We start from the raw sequence: 18,423 nt of genomic DNA on the forward strand, positions 1-18,423 counted from the left end.
AAATCACAACTTTTTCAAGCGAATTTTCACACGTACACATATATGTTTCCATGGGATATTTTTATAATTTTTTTGAAACTTTTAAATGGGCTTTTTTATTTTTTTGAAAATACCCCCCACCATGGTGGTCGAGCACCAAAAGTCCGCACTCCAACAAGTCCCACTAAAGACCATTGATGGTTAATGTCACCATTATTCTTTTCATTAACAAATCTTACCAAGTTAAAAGTCCTCACTCGGTAGGGTTAGTCATCATTCCCCATGACGTCATGTAATTTAATCAGAAACTCTAACTTGTGTTTGGCATAAGCATAACCTTAAACAATCACAAGTGTCCACACAAAAATAACTTTTTACATTTTTAACTATAGTCCAAAGAGTAGAAGATTTGAATGTAATCCAATGGCTTCAATGGGGAGGAAGGACCAATGGAATTCATAAGATCTAGCTAACATTTTGCGGGACCAAGCCTCGGAACTAAATTGTAACATGATTGAATTCATGACAGATTTCGCTTTTATCTCAAACCTTAACATGCATCTCATGAGCGAATGGTTCCACAACATCAATGCAATTAGGTAACACTTTTCCAGGGTTAGAATTAGCAAAATCAAGGCACTTAGATTACTCTAGGTCCACCAAGGACATGATAAGGTACATTCGTGCTCACACGAAACTACGAGGGAAAAGTACCTTATCCCTGCAAAGAACCAAAGACCACAGCACTAATAGCCAACCAGAAGCCAAACAAACACTTTGAATAACGTGTTTTCGTTTTCACACCGATAAAAAGGAAGCGGAGTGGCAGCGTGTAGTACTTTTAGCGTAGATGAAGCGGGGGTTGTTTTTCCTTGATCTCGCCGACTTACTCCAAAACCTCTGTGAAACGGGGTACAAACCTTAGAACCACCCAGTTGTGTTGAATCAAAGCCATGTGGGAGAGTATGGGCAGGCGAGAAAGGATTTCTTAAAGTGATGATTCATACTACCTCTATTAGTCCCTCTTGCATTTTGGGTTAAACTTTAACCTTTGACTTAACTATCAAAAAATTAAGTTCTATACCACAAAAATAGTAGCGTCGACTTCCAAATATGAATCCAACAAAATAACTTTTGGGACATACGATTTTATTTCATTGTCAAATTTGTGGTCAAAATTTGGCATAAAATATGAAAGGGGCCAGTAAACCCATACGAAGGCCCAGTCAAAAAAAACCATACGAAGGTAGTACTACAAGAATAGGTGGATGTAAAAAGAAACAGTTTTGCTAGAACTCATCTAGATGAGATATAGTTTAGTCTCATTCATCTTTTATAGCCATTGGATGTGATGCTATAAGATGCGTGTGTGCTGACGTGGGTTGTATCTGTTTTTGTTTTCAAGATGAATGAGACCAAATTATATCTCATCTAAATGAGTTCTAGGCACTCAAAAAAGATGGCACTTGGTGGATCTCAAATTATCATAAAGCACAAGCCGTTCAGTCGTCCTCGGTGTGACCCCGAAGTGTACAAAAAACTTTCCCATCGCACCGTCGGCTACGACTGCCCAAGTCAACCTCCTACCGAACTCTCACCAATCGCGAGGCACATCCAACCCCCGCCCTTCCGCCACATAAGACGGCCGTGCTCCGCTGCCCCGCTCCACCCACCGCCCACGCGCACACCGACACACTCCCACGCATTCCGCCCCCCACAGGCCACAGATCTCGCCATGGCCGACGCCGGAGCTCGCCACCTCCTGCTGCTGCTCCTCGCCGCCGCGGGGGTCCTCCTCCTCGCCTCCCCCGCCGCGGCGGAGATCCGGGCGGAGTCCTTCCGGGAGGACCCGCGCCACACCATCCTGTTCGAGAAGTTCGGCTTCTCCAAGACCGGGGCCGTCCGCATCATCCTCTCCGGCGCCGCCGTCTCCTCCTCCTTCGCGCGGGCGGACCCCAAGCAGATCGGCTTCTTCCTCCTCGCCGACGAGTCCCTCCTGCAGGCCGCCTCCGAGTCGCGGCCGCCGGCGGAGAAGCGCGCGGAGCCGGACGACCCAACCGGCGCCGACGAGCCCGACCTGTCCGGCTGCGTCCTCTCCAGCCCCTACGTCAAGAAGCTCTTCACCTTCCACGACATGGAGGGCGGGCACTACAACAAGTCCTTCCCGGTCACCCACCCCGACGAGTACAGCCTCTACTTCGCCAACTGCGCGCCGGAGTCGCTCGTCTCCATGAACGTCCGCACCGAGATGTACAACGCCAACCCGGACGGCTCCAAGGACTACCTCCCCGTCGGCCAGGCGCCCGTCCCGGCCATCTACGGCTTCTTCGCCTTCGGCTACGCCGCGTTCCTCGCCGGCTGGGCCTACCTCACGCTCTCCCGCGACCGCGTGGCGGCCAACCAAATCCACCACCTCATGTCCGCGCTCCTCGTGGCGCGCCTGCTCTACTGCCTCTCGGCCGCCGAGGACCAGCACTACATCCGCGTCACCGGCACGCCGCACGGCTGGGACGTGGCCTTCTACCTCTTCCAGCTCATCAAGGGCGTCATCCTCTTCGCGGTCATCGTGCTGGTCGGCACGGGCTGGTCCTTCCTGAGGCCCTTCCTGCAGGACCGGGAGAAGAAGGTGCTCATGGTGGTGATCCCGCTGCAGGTCATGGCCAACATCGCCGACGCGGTCATCGGGGAGACCGGGCCGTTCATGCAGAGCTGGGTGACATGGAACCAGATCTTGCTGTTCGTCGACGTCGCCTGCTGCTGCGCCGTGCTCTTCCCGGTCGTCTGGTCCATGCGGTCGCTCCGGGAGACGTCCAAGACCGACGGCAAGGCGGCGCGGAATCTGTCCAAGCTCACTCTGTTCCGACAGTTCTACACCGTGGTGATTGGGTACCTGTACTTCACCAGGATCGTGGTGTTTGCGCTCAGGACTATTGCCAGTTACCAGTACCGGTGGGTGAGCATCCTGGCCGAGGAAGTGGCATCAATGGCGTTCTACATGTACATGTTCTACACATTCAGGCCGGCCGAGAGGAGCAAGTACTTCTCTTTGGACGACGACGATGAGGAGGCCGCGGAGATGGTGCTCCGGGAAGAGGAATTCGAGCTCTGAACATTTGTAATTTTCCGCAACAATGCCGTGAGCTGCAATTGCGCCTTGATTGCTCTCTTGGTAACCTGTTTATCTGATCTGATCTCCCCTCTTGAGACTTTAGCACACTATTTATACAGATACCAGGTAGCAGGTATAGCTCATCGTCTTGTATGTACCGCAGGGCTGTAAGATTATATTTGTTCCTCTTCCCTTGTAGCTTCAAATTTTGCCGATGAGACGCAGGATACTAAACTGGATACGTGCAAAGATGTTCTTGCTTGAAAAGTGCATAGGGAATTAACTGAGCAGGTGTTACTGTTCAGGCAATGTTTGAAATTTGCTGCATTTTTTGTGTGGTAATCAGTCATTTCATTCTTTGACCATTGCTGATCCTTATGTTTGTCTGTTAACACAACTTGATGTGATGTATCTTATGATTTGCCACTCATTCCAACGGAGATACCATTATTCATTTTATGGGTTGTCCTCCTTTCCGTAGAAAAATATCATTTTATTTTATTTTCTAATTGCATACTACTCCCTCCGTCCCACAATATAAGATCGTTTTTCATGCTAGGGAGTACTCCCTCCGTCCTTAAAAGAGTGTACTTCCAACAAGGTCAAACTATCTCAAAGTTCTGATCAAGTTTGTGCAAAAATATGTCAATGCTTGTGAAACCAAATAGGTATATAACGAAAATATATTTTATGATGAATCTAATGCTACTAGTTTGATGGCATAAATGTTGGTCTATTATTGTATAAATACGGTCAAACATAAAAAAATTGACCTTACAACAAATTTGGAAGTATCACTCTTTCAAGGACGGAGGGAGTAGGAAATAAGTACCAAGATTGGGTGGGGGGTGGGGGGGGGGGGGGGGGGGGAGGATGTTAACTGGGCAAACTTGAAGGGGAGGGGGGGGGGGGTGTGTGTGTTGAAGGAGAACAGTCCCTTTTTCAGTGCCCTGAAACATCTTCTGGATAGGTGTAATGCTATTTACAGATTTGCATTTCTGAAATGCCTTGTGATTGGGCATTGTTTGAGACCCTCGTGGAAACTAAAATGAAGCAAGGCACACACATTACTGGTTCCAGTTGGGCATGTCTAGCGCATGGTACACAACTTTGTTTGGTAATGCATCACTGTCCAGCTTTTCCCGTTTTCTGTTCCAATGATCCAAGCACCTAACGGCTTAAAACAAGCATGAACATAAATAAAAGTTTTGAGGGGACAGTGCAGTGCATGGAAAGGGAGGAGGATACCGACATCGACATGGCATTCCGTCGGTGAGCTCTGAATGATCCAGTTCTAACCGGAAACTACGTACATTTCAGAAATCGAAAGATGATAGCAGTGCATGGATCATTCAGAGTTCATCTACACCCACCATGAACAGTAAAATCAAAACAATTTCAAAAAAAATGGCATGGAAGATGTTTCAGCTTGTTTGAACATCTGAGTAGCTCTCTAAAAAAAGACAAATTTATGGAACATCTTCCATGAAAAAAAGGTTAAAAAAAATTAGTACTCCCTCCGTCCGAAAATACTTGTCATCAAAATGGATTAAGAGAGATGTATCTAGAACTAATATACATCTAGATACATCCTCTTTTATTCATTTTGATGACAAGTATTTCCGGACGGAGGCAGTAGTATATTTATTTATTTTACTGTTCGTGTGGTGAATGAGAGAAGGAGCCAGCCACACTGCCCTAAAAAGGCACTCCTAAGGTCTTGTACAATGGGAGATGCTTAGGGAAGGTGCTTAGAGAAATAAACCAGGCTTTTCTTAAGCACCGGTGCCTATTTGTATAGAAGAGACGCTTAACTAAGCATCTCTCCTGTAGAAATAGGCACCGCTGCTTCAGAAAAACTCGGTTTATTTTTCTAAGCACCTTCCTAAGCATCTTCCATTGTACAAGGCCTAAATGAAGGCAGTGAGTAAACATAGGTTGGGTGCCGGCAATTAGGCCTGTGGTTACCAACAAACGCCAACACCTCAGGTCTAGGATCTTCCTGTTCTTGTTCTGCTGCGCCTTTTGAGCTTTGATGCTCCACCAAACTATTCATTTTCTAAGCGGCAGCAGCACCGTACGTGTTGTATCGCAGTCCAGTAGCTTCAGCAGAATTTACCAACATGTCCGAAACTTCATCAACATTCAACAGGTTCCGTTGGCAAAAGGAAGAGATGTTTTCATAAATTAAGAGGACTGGCTGTGTCTGTTTTACAAATAAATTTCCGAATTCTTGTTTCTATCTTTTCCCCTACATCTAGTGTATAAATTGCCTGATACAAACACAAAATTATAGTAGCTCTAAAACTTTTACAAACAAATATGAGGTTTCTGTAACATTTCGCTCAGAGAGCGGCCCGACAGATAAATGTGGCTGTCAGCAGGTAGCCGTCGCTAGTGTTGGTCAATACTCCGAATTTGCCTCGCGGCAGCTCACCGGAGCTGTGCAACTGCAGCCATCGAGTGCACATGCCCATAGTCCCGTGTGGCTTTCTATCCTTGCTCCAACCTTCTAGGCAAAGAAGCACTCTTGGGCTTCTTGAGCTGATCCATTTCATGTTCCCGTCGCACATAACAGCGTATTCTCATCCGAGCACGTGCAATGCATCCATATGCACCAACACGCCGATGAGTGTACACCTTCTACGATGTACGTGCAAAGAAGTCGTTAACTGCAAGTGACGCATCACCATGTGCAACTGCATTCTCTGGCTCCGGCATGAAAAGCGTACTAGAAGAAGCCTGTGGAGCAATGGAACGTAATGCCGGGAAAAACATGCAGGATTAGAACATCAAAATAGATTAAACCAATAGTTTACATTTGCTAAAACATGCAGGGTTAGCAATATTTCAGCACTATGACAAGACAATAATCCAACTTTGCAAGTCTGTTATAGATAACCCCCCCTGCACACGATGACAAGACAATAATCCAACTTTGCATAACTGAAGTGATACATACCTTGGAGGAATAGCATTAAGGTATGTATTACATTGTCCAGAGAGAGATCATTACCTTTGTGTCTATCTGCAATTCTCCACCGTTATCCACTGAAAGAACAGCACCATGTGCTTTTAACCATATTTCACATTCTTCCGATCTGTCATCCCCATTCGGTAAGAATCCCAAAACCTGTGCAACATACCCCACAGGTACTGTGGGGCGATATGATCTAGACATACATTTTATAGCCTCGAAACGCATCCTCTCCACATATAGATCTGTTGATGAAGAGGAGAGATACAGACATCATCAAAATCTCTTATGGAAACAGAAGTGCATTGAATTAACATGGAAGGTGGTAATTGCCCTTTACCCATGAGGCAAGAGTTCAAGTTGGGCCCCTGCTTGTATAATTTGAAAAATATCACATAATTGCCAGATGAAACAGCAGCATGAACTGCAAGGGCATGCTTGACAGCTCCATCTTGTTTGGCTTCTTTTGATAAGCTGAAAATAATGTATATATCAAATTTAGTCCACTTATTATGAACTAAATAGGTTTGCTATATGGTACTGTTCACAAAATGATACCTTGCCATTGATGACAGCAGGTCTCGTTTGTTATTAGAGTGTAGCATGACGCAGAGCAAATTGTAGGCAGAGAATTCAAAATAACAACCATTGTTTCCCTCTCTATATAGCCTCTTCAGTTGTGACTGGCACTGAAAAAAGTTGCACGTAGAAATAGTTTAAATTATGTCACCCATGCATCAGTTGAATTACAAATATGAACATTACAAAGCCACATCAACAAGTTCTAACGCCAATAAGTATTCCTGAACCAGTAGCATTTCCAGAAAACAATATTTTTTTCCTTTTTGTGAGAGGGTAAAGCATACACTAGGGAAGTGTTTGGTTTAGGCACCGTTAACGGAAATGGTAACATAATGAGGTTACACCGTATTCGGGCTGTCATGCGACTTTTGCTCATTTTGTTTGGTTCACGCCGGTAACGGGAAGGGAACGCAGAGGAGACAGGCGATCGAACACGAGAAAATAACTGCAATCAGGATTTGTGTCGCCTGATTAGCGGCGTCTCTGGCGGCGCTCCGGCTATAGCGGGGGCGGCGCTGGGGCAGCGGTGGCACATCAGTGGCCCTGCGGCGGCGGCGGCTCGGCAGTGGGGCTGCATGCAGAGAGCGAAGCCGATGCAAAGAGTGCATAGATCTGGCAATGGCTCGATGGTGGATGAGGCTGTGTCGATAAGATGGAGATGTCGAGGAAGAAGAGGAAGGGAACGTAAGCGATAAAAGCGGATCGAGGATCAGTTTACACTCAGGGGTGGGTGTAATCGGTTTTATATAGGACCGTAATCAGATTACACGGTATTTGATTCCAGCCGATCTGAACCAAACATTGGTAACGGTTCAGGATAGCGTTGTAATCAGGTACCGACCAAAAAAACTTGAAACAAACACATCCTAGATGGAACCTGATAACTATACTAGCTGTAAGAAAGTGTAAAAAGAACTTCTGAATTCTGATTGCTACTAATAGGAAAGCAAAACCCTTCTTGGACGTTCCGTACAACACTATATACAAAGTAGGTTGCAATGGCTAGCAAACAGAACATGTGCACCATTGTTTGATACTTCAAAAAATTCAGATAAGACGACACAAACTGACCTGGTTAAATTCAGCTAGATCACCAGCTTGCAATGCTAAACGCGCATGAGTTTCATAAACCTGAAATAAGAAATCTGAAGGTTACAAAACACCGGATTGCTTAACTTATTTCCTAGTGCAGAACATTAACAAATATTTTCTTTTGGTCGACTGCAGGAAATAACTAATATATCGAGTATGGTAGACATTGTGCATTTCTCAAGTTGCTGATATAATAATGTCCACAGTTCCAAGCAACTGGATGCCATGAAGAATCAAGACTACCTTCACAGTCAGTTCATTCTGGATCCTCTGAACCGTAAGATCTTGGCGAATAGATTTCAGTTGATCACACTTGTAAAGATAATTCTTTTGAGATGTTTCAACCATGGAAAGCGCCTTCTCCAAGACATGTTCTGGTCTTACCTGCAAAGAGCATATACAGAATATAAGCAAACTAACAGTAGAAAGGATAGAGTGCCAGCTAGAAATAACAATGTTGCACTGATGCTATGAATGCTTTTCGGTTTAGAGTTATGGAAGACAATTAGTGAGTGATATTACCGTGGAAGGATCAGGCGCTGATGTGAGGCGTAGATATCGTTTCTCAATTTCCTGACATGTTCCCTTGACTGTCAGTGCATCCCAATCCATATCCTCGACAGCCAAGCTGCTGCCATCTTTATAACTTCCAGTAACAAGAGCTGAAATAGGTCTTCTTGTATGTATATGAGCCACGGCACCTTTATTCACTGCAGAATTTCTTGATTTTGATGATGAATCCTTACTCTTCTCAAAACGCTTAGATCTGTGCTCCCTGCGTTTCTTTTCCTCTGGTGAATTTGCTAATGCAGATGCATTGGCGTAATATTTGGTCAGATCCTTCTCCTTGTCACTATCACTTGAATTGTCTCCATTTTGTACCACACTTGAATAACTACCCATCTTTTGCTTCTTTGAAAGCCGGTGGGTGATTTTGTTTGAAGGTGCATGTGGAGACTGGAGAGACTTCCCTAAATTCCAACTATCACCCTGCATAAAAGGTAATTAAGTATTTCAGAGAAAGAGCTCACTAAAGCATAAATATAAGCATGTGATAATGCATAAATCGAAAATGACAGTTTGGAAATTAAAGGCTTCAGGTAACAGTGCAGAATTTATTCTGTACGTTCTGTTTGATAACAAAATTTTAACAAGAGCAAAATGCCAGTTCTCACCATCCTGTTTTGAGCTTTTAAATTATTGTGGGTGTTCCCATTCATCAATGGTTTTGCTAGTGGCTCCACCTTTTCAGTAACCTTTTCCTCCGGAACAGGCTCCCACCTACTTTTCAAACGTCTTCTAGGGGTAGAGTTTGGCAAGGAACTTGAATTGTTTGCACTGCTGTAGAGGACAAAAAAAGTATCAGAATTCTATGATCCTGCGAACCGCAGAAACAGAAAGAAGGCTTAATTTTCTCAAGTCAAATGAAGGGACCCTAATTACAATTGTACAACATGTATATGGTGCAACTAATGGAACTAGATGGCTTGCCGTTTACCAAGCACATAAATTATAAGACAACTAATCTTGCATGGATACCCTTTGGCAGTTAAGGAAATGATTTCCAGTAAACCCTTGAGATGTATCATAATCTGTTTATCTTCTCTTTTATTCCATTAGCCATTAGGACCAATATGATTCGCAATCAGACAAGGTTAGATTTTCATGGTTATTAACCAAGTGATACTTCCCTGGCTCCACTGTACAGTTGCTTGAATTATCAGTGTTAGAAATGTCCAAGAGTGCCGAAGCTCATCTAGTGGTCATTAAACAATTAATAAAATAATGAAATGCTCTGGTATTTTCTTAGTTTACTGTTTACAGCACTTCTCTAGGGTGTCAATCCAAGATGATACCAAAATATGGAAATAGTGTGATCGGAAAAATGCAATCATTATAGAGGTGTGAAAAGCACATCAGTATGGTATACAAAAATCCAAAGCAACAGACCACAATATTGCCCTACCTAATGCATTTAGGTCTCAACAACACTGCATTGTCACCTTACAGATTTTATTTATTGGCAGGGGTGGGCATCTAAGAGAAGCACAGACCTTGTTTCGGTCATGGTCAAAAGATTCTCTGGCAAAGGAATGAGCGGTTCAGTGTCCCAGTTCTTAGTAAGGAGGGTTCCATTGCTAATAGCTTTGCTTGTGATCTGAAAACAAACATAAAGAGAAGAGAGAAACTGATATGACGAAACCAACCAAACAATTTCAACCATTCAAATGATGTAGCAGAAGCAAGAGAATCAATAAAGGAAAAAAATGAAACACGGTATTCAATCAGATGCCCAGTAACTGAAGCAACTTTACAGGACTGACATCAGGCATTTGCCTGTGAACAGCAGCATATGTAGTCATTGAGACATCAAACATGCCAATTTCATTATGCATATATCATTAATATAGGGTGGATAGCACATCAACTCTGTTATGGCTAAGGGCATGTACAATGCAAGTCCTTAGATGAGCTTAGAAAAAAGAACTACTTTTTGTTGCAACCTAGGAAAGTTAAGGTCCTAATTTAATAGCATCAATGCTCGAGTAGGCATTTGTTTATTATTACAGGCGTGTAGGCAGATAACTATCCCAACCGACTGACATTGATAAAATGATGGCAACTTTTACAAATTGTGGAAACTAACAAAAACCAATAAAAGAGACTTCACCTGTTGTATCATACTTTGGCAAGCAGCCCTCTGGGCCTCATCCTTGCAACGGCTAAGATTCCTCGTGGCATAATTACGCAGCGAAAAAGGGAGGGATCTCTAAACATGGGATGAAAAAAAAGTTGGTGACTATGAATACCACGAAATATGACCTACCGCAGTTGTGCAGTTATAAACATAAGATTTACAGCATTATTTCATTATCCTGATTTAAAAAATGATGAACCAGTGCACTTCCATCAACACTGAACAAATTCAAGTAAGACGGTCGGGATTAACCAATTAAGATGGACTTTAGGCCTTCATATGATAATAACTTACCTTGTGATTCAAAAACAAAGACCTAAGCCCATAACAGGTACTAACAACAACAACAAAAAGGGAGAGGAGAAAATTACAGCGTCTGAACCATGTTGAACTGCTTTGACATCGTTCTTGGGCACAGAAACACTAACATAGGCAGGTTTCTTTGCCAAATCAGCACCTACAGTTTTCTTCTCACTCTTTGGAATTACCATAGAGAAACCTGGAGCAATTCGAGGAATGGTTGGAATCTGTGTTTTGTTTTCGCTACTGAAAATACCTGTCGTCAAAGAACCCTGCATATTTGGCTGAAGGTTTATCAGAAAACATGGTTGATTGAGAAAATATTTGAGCTTAAACCTTTTGAACCTACACTCTTCTGTTGATCACCATGGTTGTTCAAAGGTACTTGATTCACATTCATATTGTTTTGTGGGTATGCTGGTGCCTGGTTGGCGTAATAGTTCTGAGACATTGGGACACCTGGTGCCTGATAGGCATACTGGTTTTGGAACCCTGGAGTTAGTTGCGCTTGTTGGACGTATTGATTTTGAGGTTCTGGAACGCTTGGAGCCTGTACAGTAGTAAAACTTAGGTGAAAAGCAATTCTCTTACCATGATGGAAAAAATGCAAATAACATGCTGCAATTCACATGCCATGCTACTATTATTTATCAACTCGCACTTCAAGGGGTTCAAAAATAGCATGCCAAAGGCCCTAAAGACCTACAGACAACAAAACTCTCAAAAAGGAAGGGACATTTTATAAAAAATGGAAGGGGCGGTGCAATAGTCCCAATAGAATTGAGAACCGAGCAAGTGCTCGGTTGGCAAGAGTGCACGGTTGTAAGCTCACCCACTCGCATTCAGTCCGCAGGGTGTCTCGTTTCTACCTAACAACATACAGGTAATGGAGGGAACTTCCCCCTTTAACCACCTTTTTTTAAGTCCCAATAAAACAGGTGGAGCCATTTTTTGTTTCCAGAGTAACAAACAAGGCTAGACAAACTAAAGCTTATGAGAAATCATTGTCCAGAATAACATAGTTAGACAGACTAAAACTTGTGAGAAACAATTGACAGAGTCTGATGGAAAAAGCTATATACGGTAACTAACAATTTACAGTGAAAGGAAGCAACATACCTGTACAGGAGGTGCAACAGAAGCGCTTGAATTACTTTTCCATGGCGTAGTGCCCGGCGGAGGTGGCTCCGTACTAGGATAAGAGTAACCAGAAGTGGTGTTAACGACTGTATTATCTATGTTGCTGCTCCCAGCAACTGGATTGCCAGCAGGAGTTGGCACAGAGTGATTGTAATAATATGGCCACTGGTTGTACTGTTGCTGATATGAGAAAGAATTGGCAGGCACTGTACTGGAACTTTGGGCTGCATTGGTATCGGAGGATGGGTAGTTCTGGTATGACTGGGCATAATTGTTTCCTGAGCTTCCATCGTTACGAGTGTCGGTCTGATAATAATAGTTGGTGGTTGCATATCCTGGCGCAGTCTGGTGACCACCAGCATTGTAATATGTGTTACTTGTAGGATCAACGTAAGACCCAGAATTCTGAAATGAAGTAAGAGGCTGATAAGCTGCACCTGAATGTTGGTTTGCTCCTCCTTGCTGCACAGAACAACTATTTGTTGCTTGTGGGTAGTTATAGTAATAGTTTGCATATTCTGCAGGATTGTAGCCATGCTGAAGTGAACTTGAGTAAGGCACATGAGAATGACTCGCATTTGTCAAGCCCATAGTCGACTGTACAGCAGGAGGCGCACTGCTTGCCACATTTTGATTATCTCCTGAAACCGATACATCCCTTTGTGGATCATAGTATACTGCGTCTTGACTTTGATTGGCCACTGGATAGTTCCACGAACCTGCTGCTGCTGCGCCAGTCGTAGAGGACCATGAATGATCCCCAGAAACTAAAGGCGGATAAGCAGGCTGGTTTGTCTGGCCTGTGCCGCTGACCTGCCATTAGCAAAGAAAATTAATCATCATTCAGATAGATTCTAATATGCACCATGACCAACTACAAAAGGGTTATCCTCAGTGCGGCGTTAAATCTAAAAGGCAAGTTCAGTTTTGCGGGGGGTATTAAATGTTTTAGTTCTGCATCGCAGCATTGGTGAAATTAAGATTAACTGATTAAGTAGCACCAGCCTACGATGTGCTTATACACACTATACTGCAGCGAGGCCATTGAATAACCTCATGTAAGGGGGAAATTGGCACAAAACACGACAAAACAACACTTGCATGAGTTAATCGAATGAGCTAGAATCATTTTATTTTCCAAGCCAGAATCGTCAACTTAGTTGGAGCACATCTTATGCACGCAATTAATTGCACAGCGCATATCACAAGGCAGAACCCTCTACAACTGCCGTGATTGCCATAGCTACGAATTGGTTACAGCGGACCCAGGACAAACAGATAAGAACAGGCCAATGCACGGAGCTTATGGCAGGAACCAAACCATCCCTAATACTTTCTCTGAAACATACTAAAATAGAAATTAATAGGCGAGTCACGCGGTATACCTCGACGCGCGTGGCGTCGGATCCAGCGGCCGGTGCAGCCCCGTGGCTGGCCATCGTCCCCGAGCCCGAACCCTAGCGGCGACAAGGTCAACCAACCGCCGCCGCCGCCGCGCCGTCAGAGACGACGAACAGAGGAGAATCGGCGGCGGACGAATTGAATTGAATTGAATTGGAAAAAAAAAACACGGAGAGATCGGGTCAACGGGTTGGTTCGGCGGGGAGGATTCAGGGGGAAATCGAGCGGGCGGGATTCAGGGGATAATTTCTGGGGCGGAAGCGGCGATGCAGAAAGCGAGGGTGGGAAGAGGAGGACGCAGAAAGCGAGATGCGGGAGAAAGGAGCAGCGAACTTTGTTGGTTGCCCTTTTCGGGTGCGTTGCGTCGCCGTTTGGTTGGGTGTCGTAACGAGTTCGTCGGAGACGGAGGAGCGGAGAACGTGCCGGAGACGGAATGAATAACCGCGACGCCTGCGTGAACGGGCCGTGGGCCTCGGCCGCTAGATGGGCCTGCAGCCTGCTCTATTTGAGCCCAGCTACTATTAGCAACTCTGCATATCCCTCAAAAAAAAAGCAACTTTGCCTTCTTCGGAGAAACAACTCTCCAGAGATTCAGTTAACAGAGAGCTGTGGGGAGATTCAGAGAGCCGCAGGAATTCAATCAAGAACGGACTGTAAATCATACTAACATCTCGACGAGCTCACGGCATTTGCACGGGAAGACGATATATTCGATTTCACAACTGGGCTCATGGAGCTACAAGGTAACTAGAGAGATTCTGCGATAGACAAATGGGGGAACAGGTGACATTGTTCCGGCTACAGCTACTGAACATAAGACATGGCAGTTTCCTCGCGCCCGGGGCCACAGCGGGGCGGAGTTGTTGACTGACGACGAGGCGGCGACGAGCTGCGGACGAAGGTGGACGCCTAGCCGCCGAAGCCGTAGAGGGTGCGGCCCTGGCGCTTGAGCGCGTAGACGACGTCCATGGCGGTGACGGTCTTGCGGCGGGCGTGCTCCGTGTAGGTGACGGCGTCGCGGATGACGTTCTCGAGGAAGGTCTTGAGCACGCCGCGGGTCTCCTCGTAGATGAGCCCCGAGATGCGCTTCACGCCGCCTCTCCGAGCCAGGCGACGGATGGCCGGCTTGGTGATGCCCTGGATGTTGTCGCGCAGCACCTTCCGGTGGCGCTTGGCGCCGCCCTTGCCGAGACCCTTGCCTCCCTTGCCGCGCCCAGACATGGTCGCCGACGAACTCGCCTTGGTTCGAGCTGAGAGAGCGGATGAAGGTCGACGAGCGGTGGTGGCTTGTGGTGTTGCGACCTGGGGGAAGCGGGGAAGGGGATTAAAAGGGGCGGGAGGAAGGCGATGCGTGCCACGGAATTGGGGAGGTCGAGGCCGCGATCCGGGTGTGGATGCCGCGGATCCGTGACGTGGCGGGAGGCTCGGCGCGGTAGATTGGCGGGGTGCGCCTGAAAATTTTCGTTCAGTGACGCGCCAGCTCGAAACCTTTCCGCGCGTTGCCGCGCTGCCTGCGTTTCATTGGTGCGAATTCAGATTCGCTCTGTGGTGCATGTGCGCAGCGGCGCGAAAAATGAAACGGCAACGGAGTGTGTCAGTCTAACAGTGGCTCTTGGCAGCAGATTGTCGATGGCATTTTCGAAAAATCACGGCGATTAGATTGAGTAAGTGAAGGATTTTCAGAAATCGTTGGTGTCAACCGACACCAGTGATTAGAGGGATACTGAATCCTGTGCTTCTTTCTCTTTAAATGCAGCACCAAGAACTTCATACTTCCAGAAGCTTTGGGGAGGAACTTGTCATATCTATCTCTATGTTACTTCAGCCATCCTGCTGCCCATACTTGATACTAGTGATTTTCCATTTCTTTTCTGCACCGGTGTACACATGCTCCCTCCGTTTCAAAATAGATGACTCAAGTTTATACTAACTTTAGTACAAAGTTAGTATAAAGTCGGGTCATCTATTTTGAACGGATGGAGTAGTTTTTAATAGGTCTTTTTGTTGTGTACTTTGGCGTATGCTTGTATCCTATCTTCAGACTGTTTGCACCACGTTTCTGTTCAGTCGTGTCAATTATTCAGTTTCATAATAGGCGTTCCTGAAGTTTACATGCCAGTAAGGAGCAGACTTCCTTACGTAAATTGTTTTTCAAAGCCCATTACTGTTCTGACGGAATGATGAATTTGCAATCTGTATTATGTGTTCTCAAGAGAATATTATTATTCCTTTATTCGAGTTGTTATTTGAGCTGTTCTGGAAATTGGTAAACAATTCACAGGACCCTTGAGCCAAAAGATCAGTAATCCTCAAGATTATTTGTTTTTAGGATTATATGATTCACATTCACAAATCATAAGTAGGTCGCTACAATGCGCCCCTTTTTATCTGAAATGTCGTGAAAGAAGCATTCGTACAGTGACATGACACCTACTGTTACTATTGGATCTAAGCATACTGCCGTAAAGCACACCAGGTCCTCACGTTCCCATGATTCGAGATGTTGTGTCACTCCTAAGCACTGTAAAATTAGCAAAACTAAAAGGATCGTTCTACTGATAAGCTGGTTACGGAACAGAGTGCTGCAAATAAATCAGAGGAAATGGTGCTCCTGGATTTAACTGAACGATATCCTGATTTGCGCCGCCAATTTGTTCATCTGAAATGCGACATCCTCAGACCAATCTCGCACGAACTTTCACAAAAAAGGAGAGGAACGCAGCATTTGCACAGAATTCAAGACAAGGGATGCAGGTTTCACTTCGAACTCTGGATGCAAACATCTTCATTACATAATTCCATGATTCAGCTAAACATACAGAGGAAATGGGGAAACAAGGCGGTTTCCATCTGAGATTTCTTGAGCGCAACACTACTAGGAACGGGCGGACTAACACATCGGAATCTGCAGGTGGCGACGAAGACAGACGACCGTCTGGCGGGGGCCAGCGGCCTAGCCGCCGAAGCCGTAGAGGGTGCGGCCCTGGCGCTTGAGCGCGTACACGACGTCCATGGCGGTGACGGTCTTGCGGCGTGCGTGCTCGGTGTAGGTGACGGCGTCGCGGATGACGTTCTCGAGGAAGATCTTGAGCACGCCGCGGGTCTCCTCGTAGATGAGGCCGGAGATGCGCTTCACGCCGCCCCTCCTCGCCAGGCGCCGGATGGCCGGCTTGGTGATGCCCTGGATGTTGTCGCGCAGCACCTTCCTGTGGCGCTTCGCGCCGCCCTTGCCGAGCCCCTTGCCTCCCTTGCCGCGGCCGGACATGGTCGCCGACGATCCTCTTGGAGCTGCTGCGCGAGTGGGATTGGGGGGAGGGGTGGTGATGGGTTGCTGTGATTTGCGAGAAGGGGGGAAGGGGATTTTAAAGGAGGCGAGGGGTGGGAGGAGGCATGTGCCTGCCGTTCGATGCGGATTGATCGGATGGTCAGGACGGCGATCCGAGGGAGAGTTGCCGCGGATCGATGACCTGGCGGGCGGTGCCGATCGGTGAGTGGCGTGGTGGGTCGCAAATTTCGTCAGGTCAGGCGCGAGCTCCAAATATTTGGGCTGTTGGGCGGCAGCTCGTGGGGGTTACGCGTTTTCTCCTTTTTTTCGAATTCAAACACTGTTGTGATTTTTTCAAAAAAACAATTGTCGTGATTGTGAACTTTTTAAAAATGTTTTTGTGACACCAAGCGTGAGCGTGCGTACAATATAAGTACACGTACAATATCAACACCCAAACTTAAGCTCTCAGGAATGAAACTGTGTTGATCATCTTTTCTTTTTACTTGTTCGGTAGCTTGTATGATGTGGAATGTTTTGAAATGTGCCTTTAATTTGTTAGGCATTCCTGATAGACTAGAACAAGTCATAGTTGGCCAAACGGGCCGGCCCGGCCCATCCTAATCATGTCTGGCATGGCCCACCCCGCTAAGGCATGATTATTATACGGGTCGTGTCGTGCCGGCTCGCATGCTGCAGCCTGTAGCCCAGGCACGGCCAAGCTGCTAATCAGGACGGCCCACCGGCAGGCCAGGCCCACTAGTATGCCTGCTATTTGGTGCACTGGGGCGTTTTTTAGCCTATTTTTACCTGTTGGGCCATATAGAGAGTACATAAAAAGTAAAAAATAATAAGATAATCGGGTCGTGCCGTGCCGGCCCGCGTGCTCAGCCTAGCAGCCCAAGCACGGCCTAGGGCATGCCGCATGCCGGGCCCGGCCCGTTTAGCGCGTGCCATGCATGGCCCATGGTGGGCCGTGCCGGGCGTGCTCGCGGACCGGCCTGGTTGGCACGTCCCATTTGGCCAGCTATAGAACAAGTTATGGGCCCTTGCGTTAAAAAATTTAACAAAGATGAGAGAGGTTTGGTGATGGTAGGAATAACTACAATCTGCTTGACTCTATGGAAACTAAGAAATGGTGTGGTATTTGATAATAACAAGGTTGATGATCCTTGTGTACCCGTGAATTTCTTTCTGAAATGTCTTCATGATTGGTTGATTTTGCAGGAAAAAAAACCGAAAGAAAAAATGATGACAGCAGAAGTGAGGCAGGTGGGAAAGGTGGCAGAAGAGGTGTTCTTGGTGGCTCATGGATGGCTCCCCTGTGTGAGGAGGATTGAAGCTGGACAAGTTTGAAGTTCTGCTCTCTGGGCGCGCGGCTGTGAGGCATCTGCTGAGGACGTTTTCTTCTTCTCATGCCATCCTCTCCCTCCTGGTTTTTCGTCTTGTTTGTGCTGCTGTACTTCATGGGGGCTATGATGCGATGTGTTTGAAACTTTGTTTGTGTAGCTATCCACACCTTTATGTTTCCTTCTGGCTATGGGCCTTGCTTTGAGCCTAGTGTGACGCCCGGATAATTAAGCTACAGTGAACCTCTGCTCATGATGCCACGTCACCTCAATTACTATTGCTAGTCTCGCATTAGTTCGAAACTGATTCAAAATCAAGTTAAACGGTAAAAGTTTTCAAACATTGAAACTAAAATGTTCGGTTTGTGGCATATAATCCATACTAAATGTTGGTGGAGAAACCCCACTTTTATAAAAGTGTTTAAAACTCTAAAATGAACAAAACAGTAACAAAACCAATTATTTAAAAGCTTTTAAAATAATAAACAAGTACAAACTATTTTTATTTTAGGTGCCAAGTTAATTGTGGTG

General features: G+C 45.9%; 4 protein-coding genes across 15 annotated transcripts; 1 reads left to right on the plus strand and 3 right to left on the minus strand.

Annotated features, from left to right (window-relative positions):
• The first annotated feature begins 1,593 nt into the window (after window positions 1–1,593).
• Window positions 1,594–3,406, plus strand: LOC109762341 (protein CANDIDATE G-PROTEIN COUPLED RECEPTOR 7). The gene has a single exon (XM_020321182.4). The coding sequence runs from the start codon at window positions 1,715–1,717 to the stop codon at window positions 3,086–3,088; it is 1,374 nt and encodes a 457-aa protein (XP_020176771.1). The 5' UTR covers window positions 1,594–1,714; the 3' UTR covers window positions 3,089–3,406.
• Window positions 3,407–5,246: 1,840 nt separating this feature from the next.
• Window positions 5,247–13,708, minus strand: LOC109762356 (SAC3 family protein A). Of its 12 annotated transcripts, none has more exons than XM_073499032.1 (15): window positions 13,263–13,708; window positions 12,315–12,690; window positions 11,857–12,222; window positions 11,087–11,287; window positions 10,809–11,009; window positions 10,411–10,509; window positions 9,794–9,897; window positions 8,915–9,077; window positions 8,262–8,729; window positions 7,983–8,123; window positions 7,719–7,778; window positions 6,624–6,754; window positions 6,406–6,539; window positions 6,105–6,310; window positions 5,247–5,830 (listed from the first exon to the last, which is right to left on the minus strand). In XM_073499032.1, the coding sequence occupies exons 2-15, from the start codon at window positions 12,453–12,455 to the stop codon at window positions 5,732–5,734; spliced, it is 2,514 nt and encodes an 837-aa protein (XP_073355133.1). In that variant the 5' UTR covers window positions 12,456–12,690; window positions 13,263–13,708; the 3' UTR covers window positions 5,247–5,731. The 12 variants fall into 12 exon arrangements, with proteins under 12 accessions (XP_073355133.1, XP_073355131.1, XP_073355128.1 ...); XM_073499030.1 differs by having other exon boundaries at window positions 8,915–9,080; XM_073499027.1 differs by having other exon boundaries at window positions 8,915–9,080; window positions 10,809–11,021.
• A 258-nt stretch (window positions 13,709–13,966) lies between these two features.
• LOC120972731 (histone H4-like) lies at window positions 13,967–14,588 on the minus strand. The gene has a single exon (XM_040398228.2). It carries the CDS (start codon window positions 14,497–14,499, stop codon window positions 14,188–14,190), a length of 312 nt encoding a protein of 103 aa, XP_040254162.1. The 5' UTR covers window positions 14,500–14,588; the 3' UTR covers window positions 13,967–14,187.
• A 1,425-nt stretch (window positions 14,589–16,013) lies between these two features.
• Window positions 16,014–16,625, minus strand: LOC109762336 (histone H4). The gene has a single exon (XM_020321174.4). It carries the CDS (start codon window positions 16,541–16,543, stop codon window positions 16,232–16,234), a length of 312 nt encoding a protein of 103 aa, XP_020176763.2. The 5' UTR covers window positions 16,544–16,625; the 3' UTR covers window positions 16,014–16,231.
• Window positions 16,626–18,423: the final 1,798 nt, after the last annotated feature.

Source organism: Aegilops tauschii, chromosome 1, assembly GCF_002575655.3.
Source record: "Aegilops tauschii subsp. strangulata cultivar AL8/78 chromosome 1, Aet v6.0, whole genome shotgun sequence".
In the NCBI taxonomy this organism is placed as follows: domain Eukaryota; kingdom Viridiplantae; phylum Streptophyta; class Magnoliopsida; order Poales; family Poaceae; genus Aegilops; species Aegilops tauschii.

Excerpts from the sequence above, each read along its gene's own strand:
- LOC120972731 (XM_040398228.2), bottom strand. The coding sequence starts at position 14,499 with ATGTCTGGGCGCGGCAAGGGAGGCAAGGGTCTCGGCAAGGGCGGCGCC.
- LOC109762356 (XM_040387862.3), bottom strand. The coding sequence starts at position 13,316 with ATGGCCAGCCACGGGGCTGCACCGGCCGCTGGATCCGACGCCACGCGC. Across the intron at positions 8,730-8,914 it reads TAAAAGCTCAAAACAGGATG|GGTGATAGTTGGAATTTAGG; the intron begins GTGAGAACTGGC and ends CCTTTTATGCAG. Across the intron at positions 6,540-6,623 it reads CTGCTGTCATCAATGGCAAG|CTTATCAAAAGAAGCCAAAC; the intron begins GTATCATTTTGT and ends CATTATTTTCAG.
- LOC109762341 (XM_020321182.4), top strand. The coding sequence starts at position 1,715 with ATGGCCGACGCCGGAGCTCGCCACCTCCTGCTGCTGCTCCTCGCCGCC.
- LOC109762336 (XM_020321174.4), bottom strand. The coding sequence starts at position 16,543 with ATGTCCGGCCGCGGCAAGGGAGGCAAGGGGCTCGGCAAGGGCGGCGCG.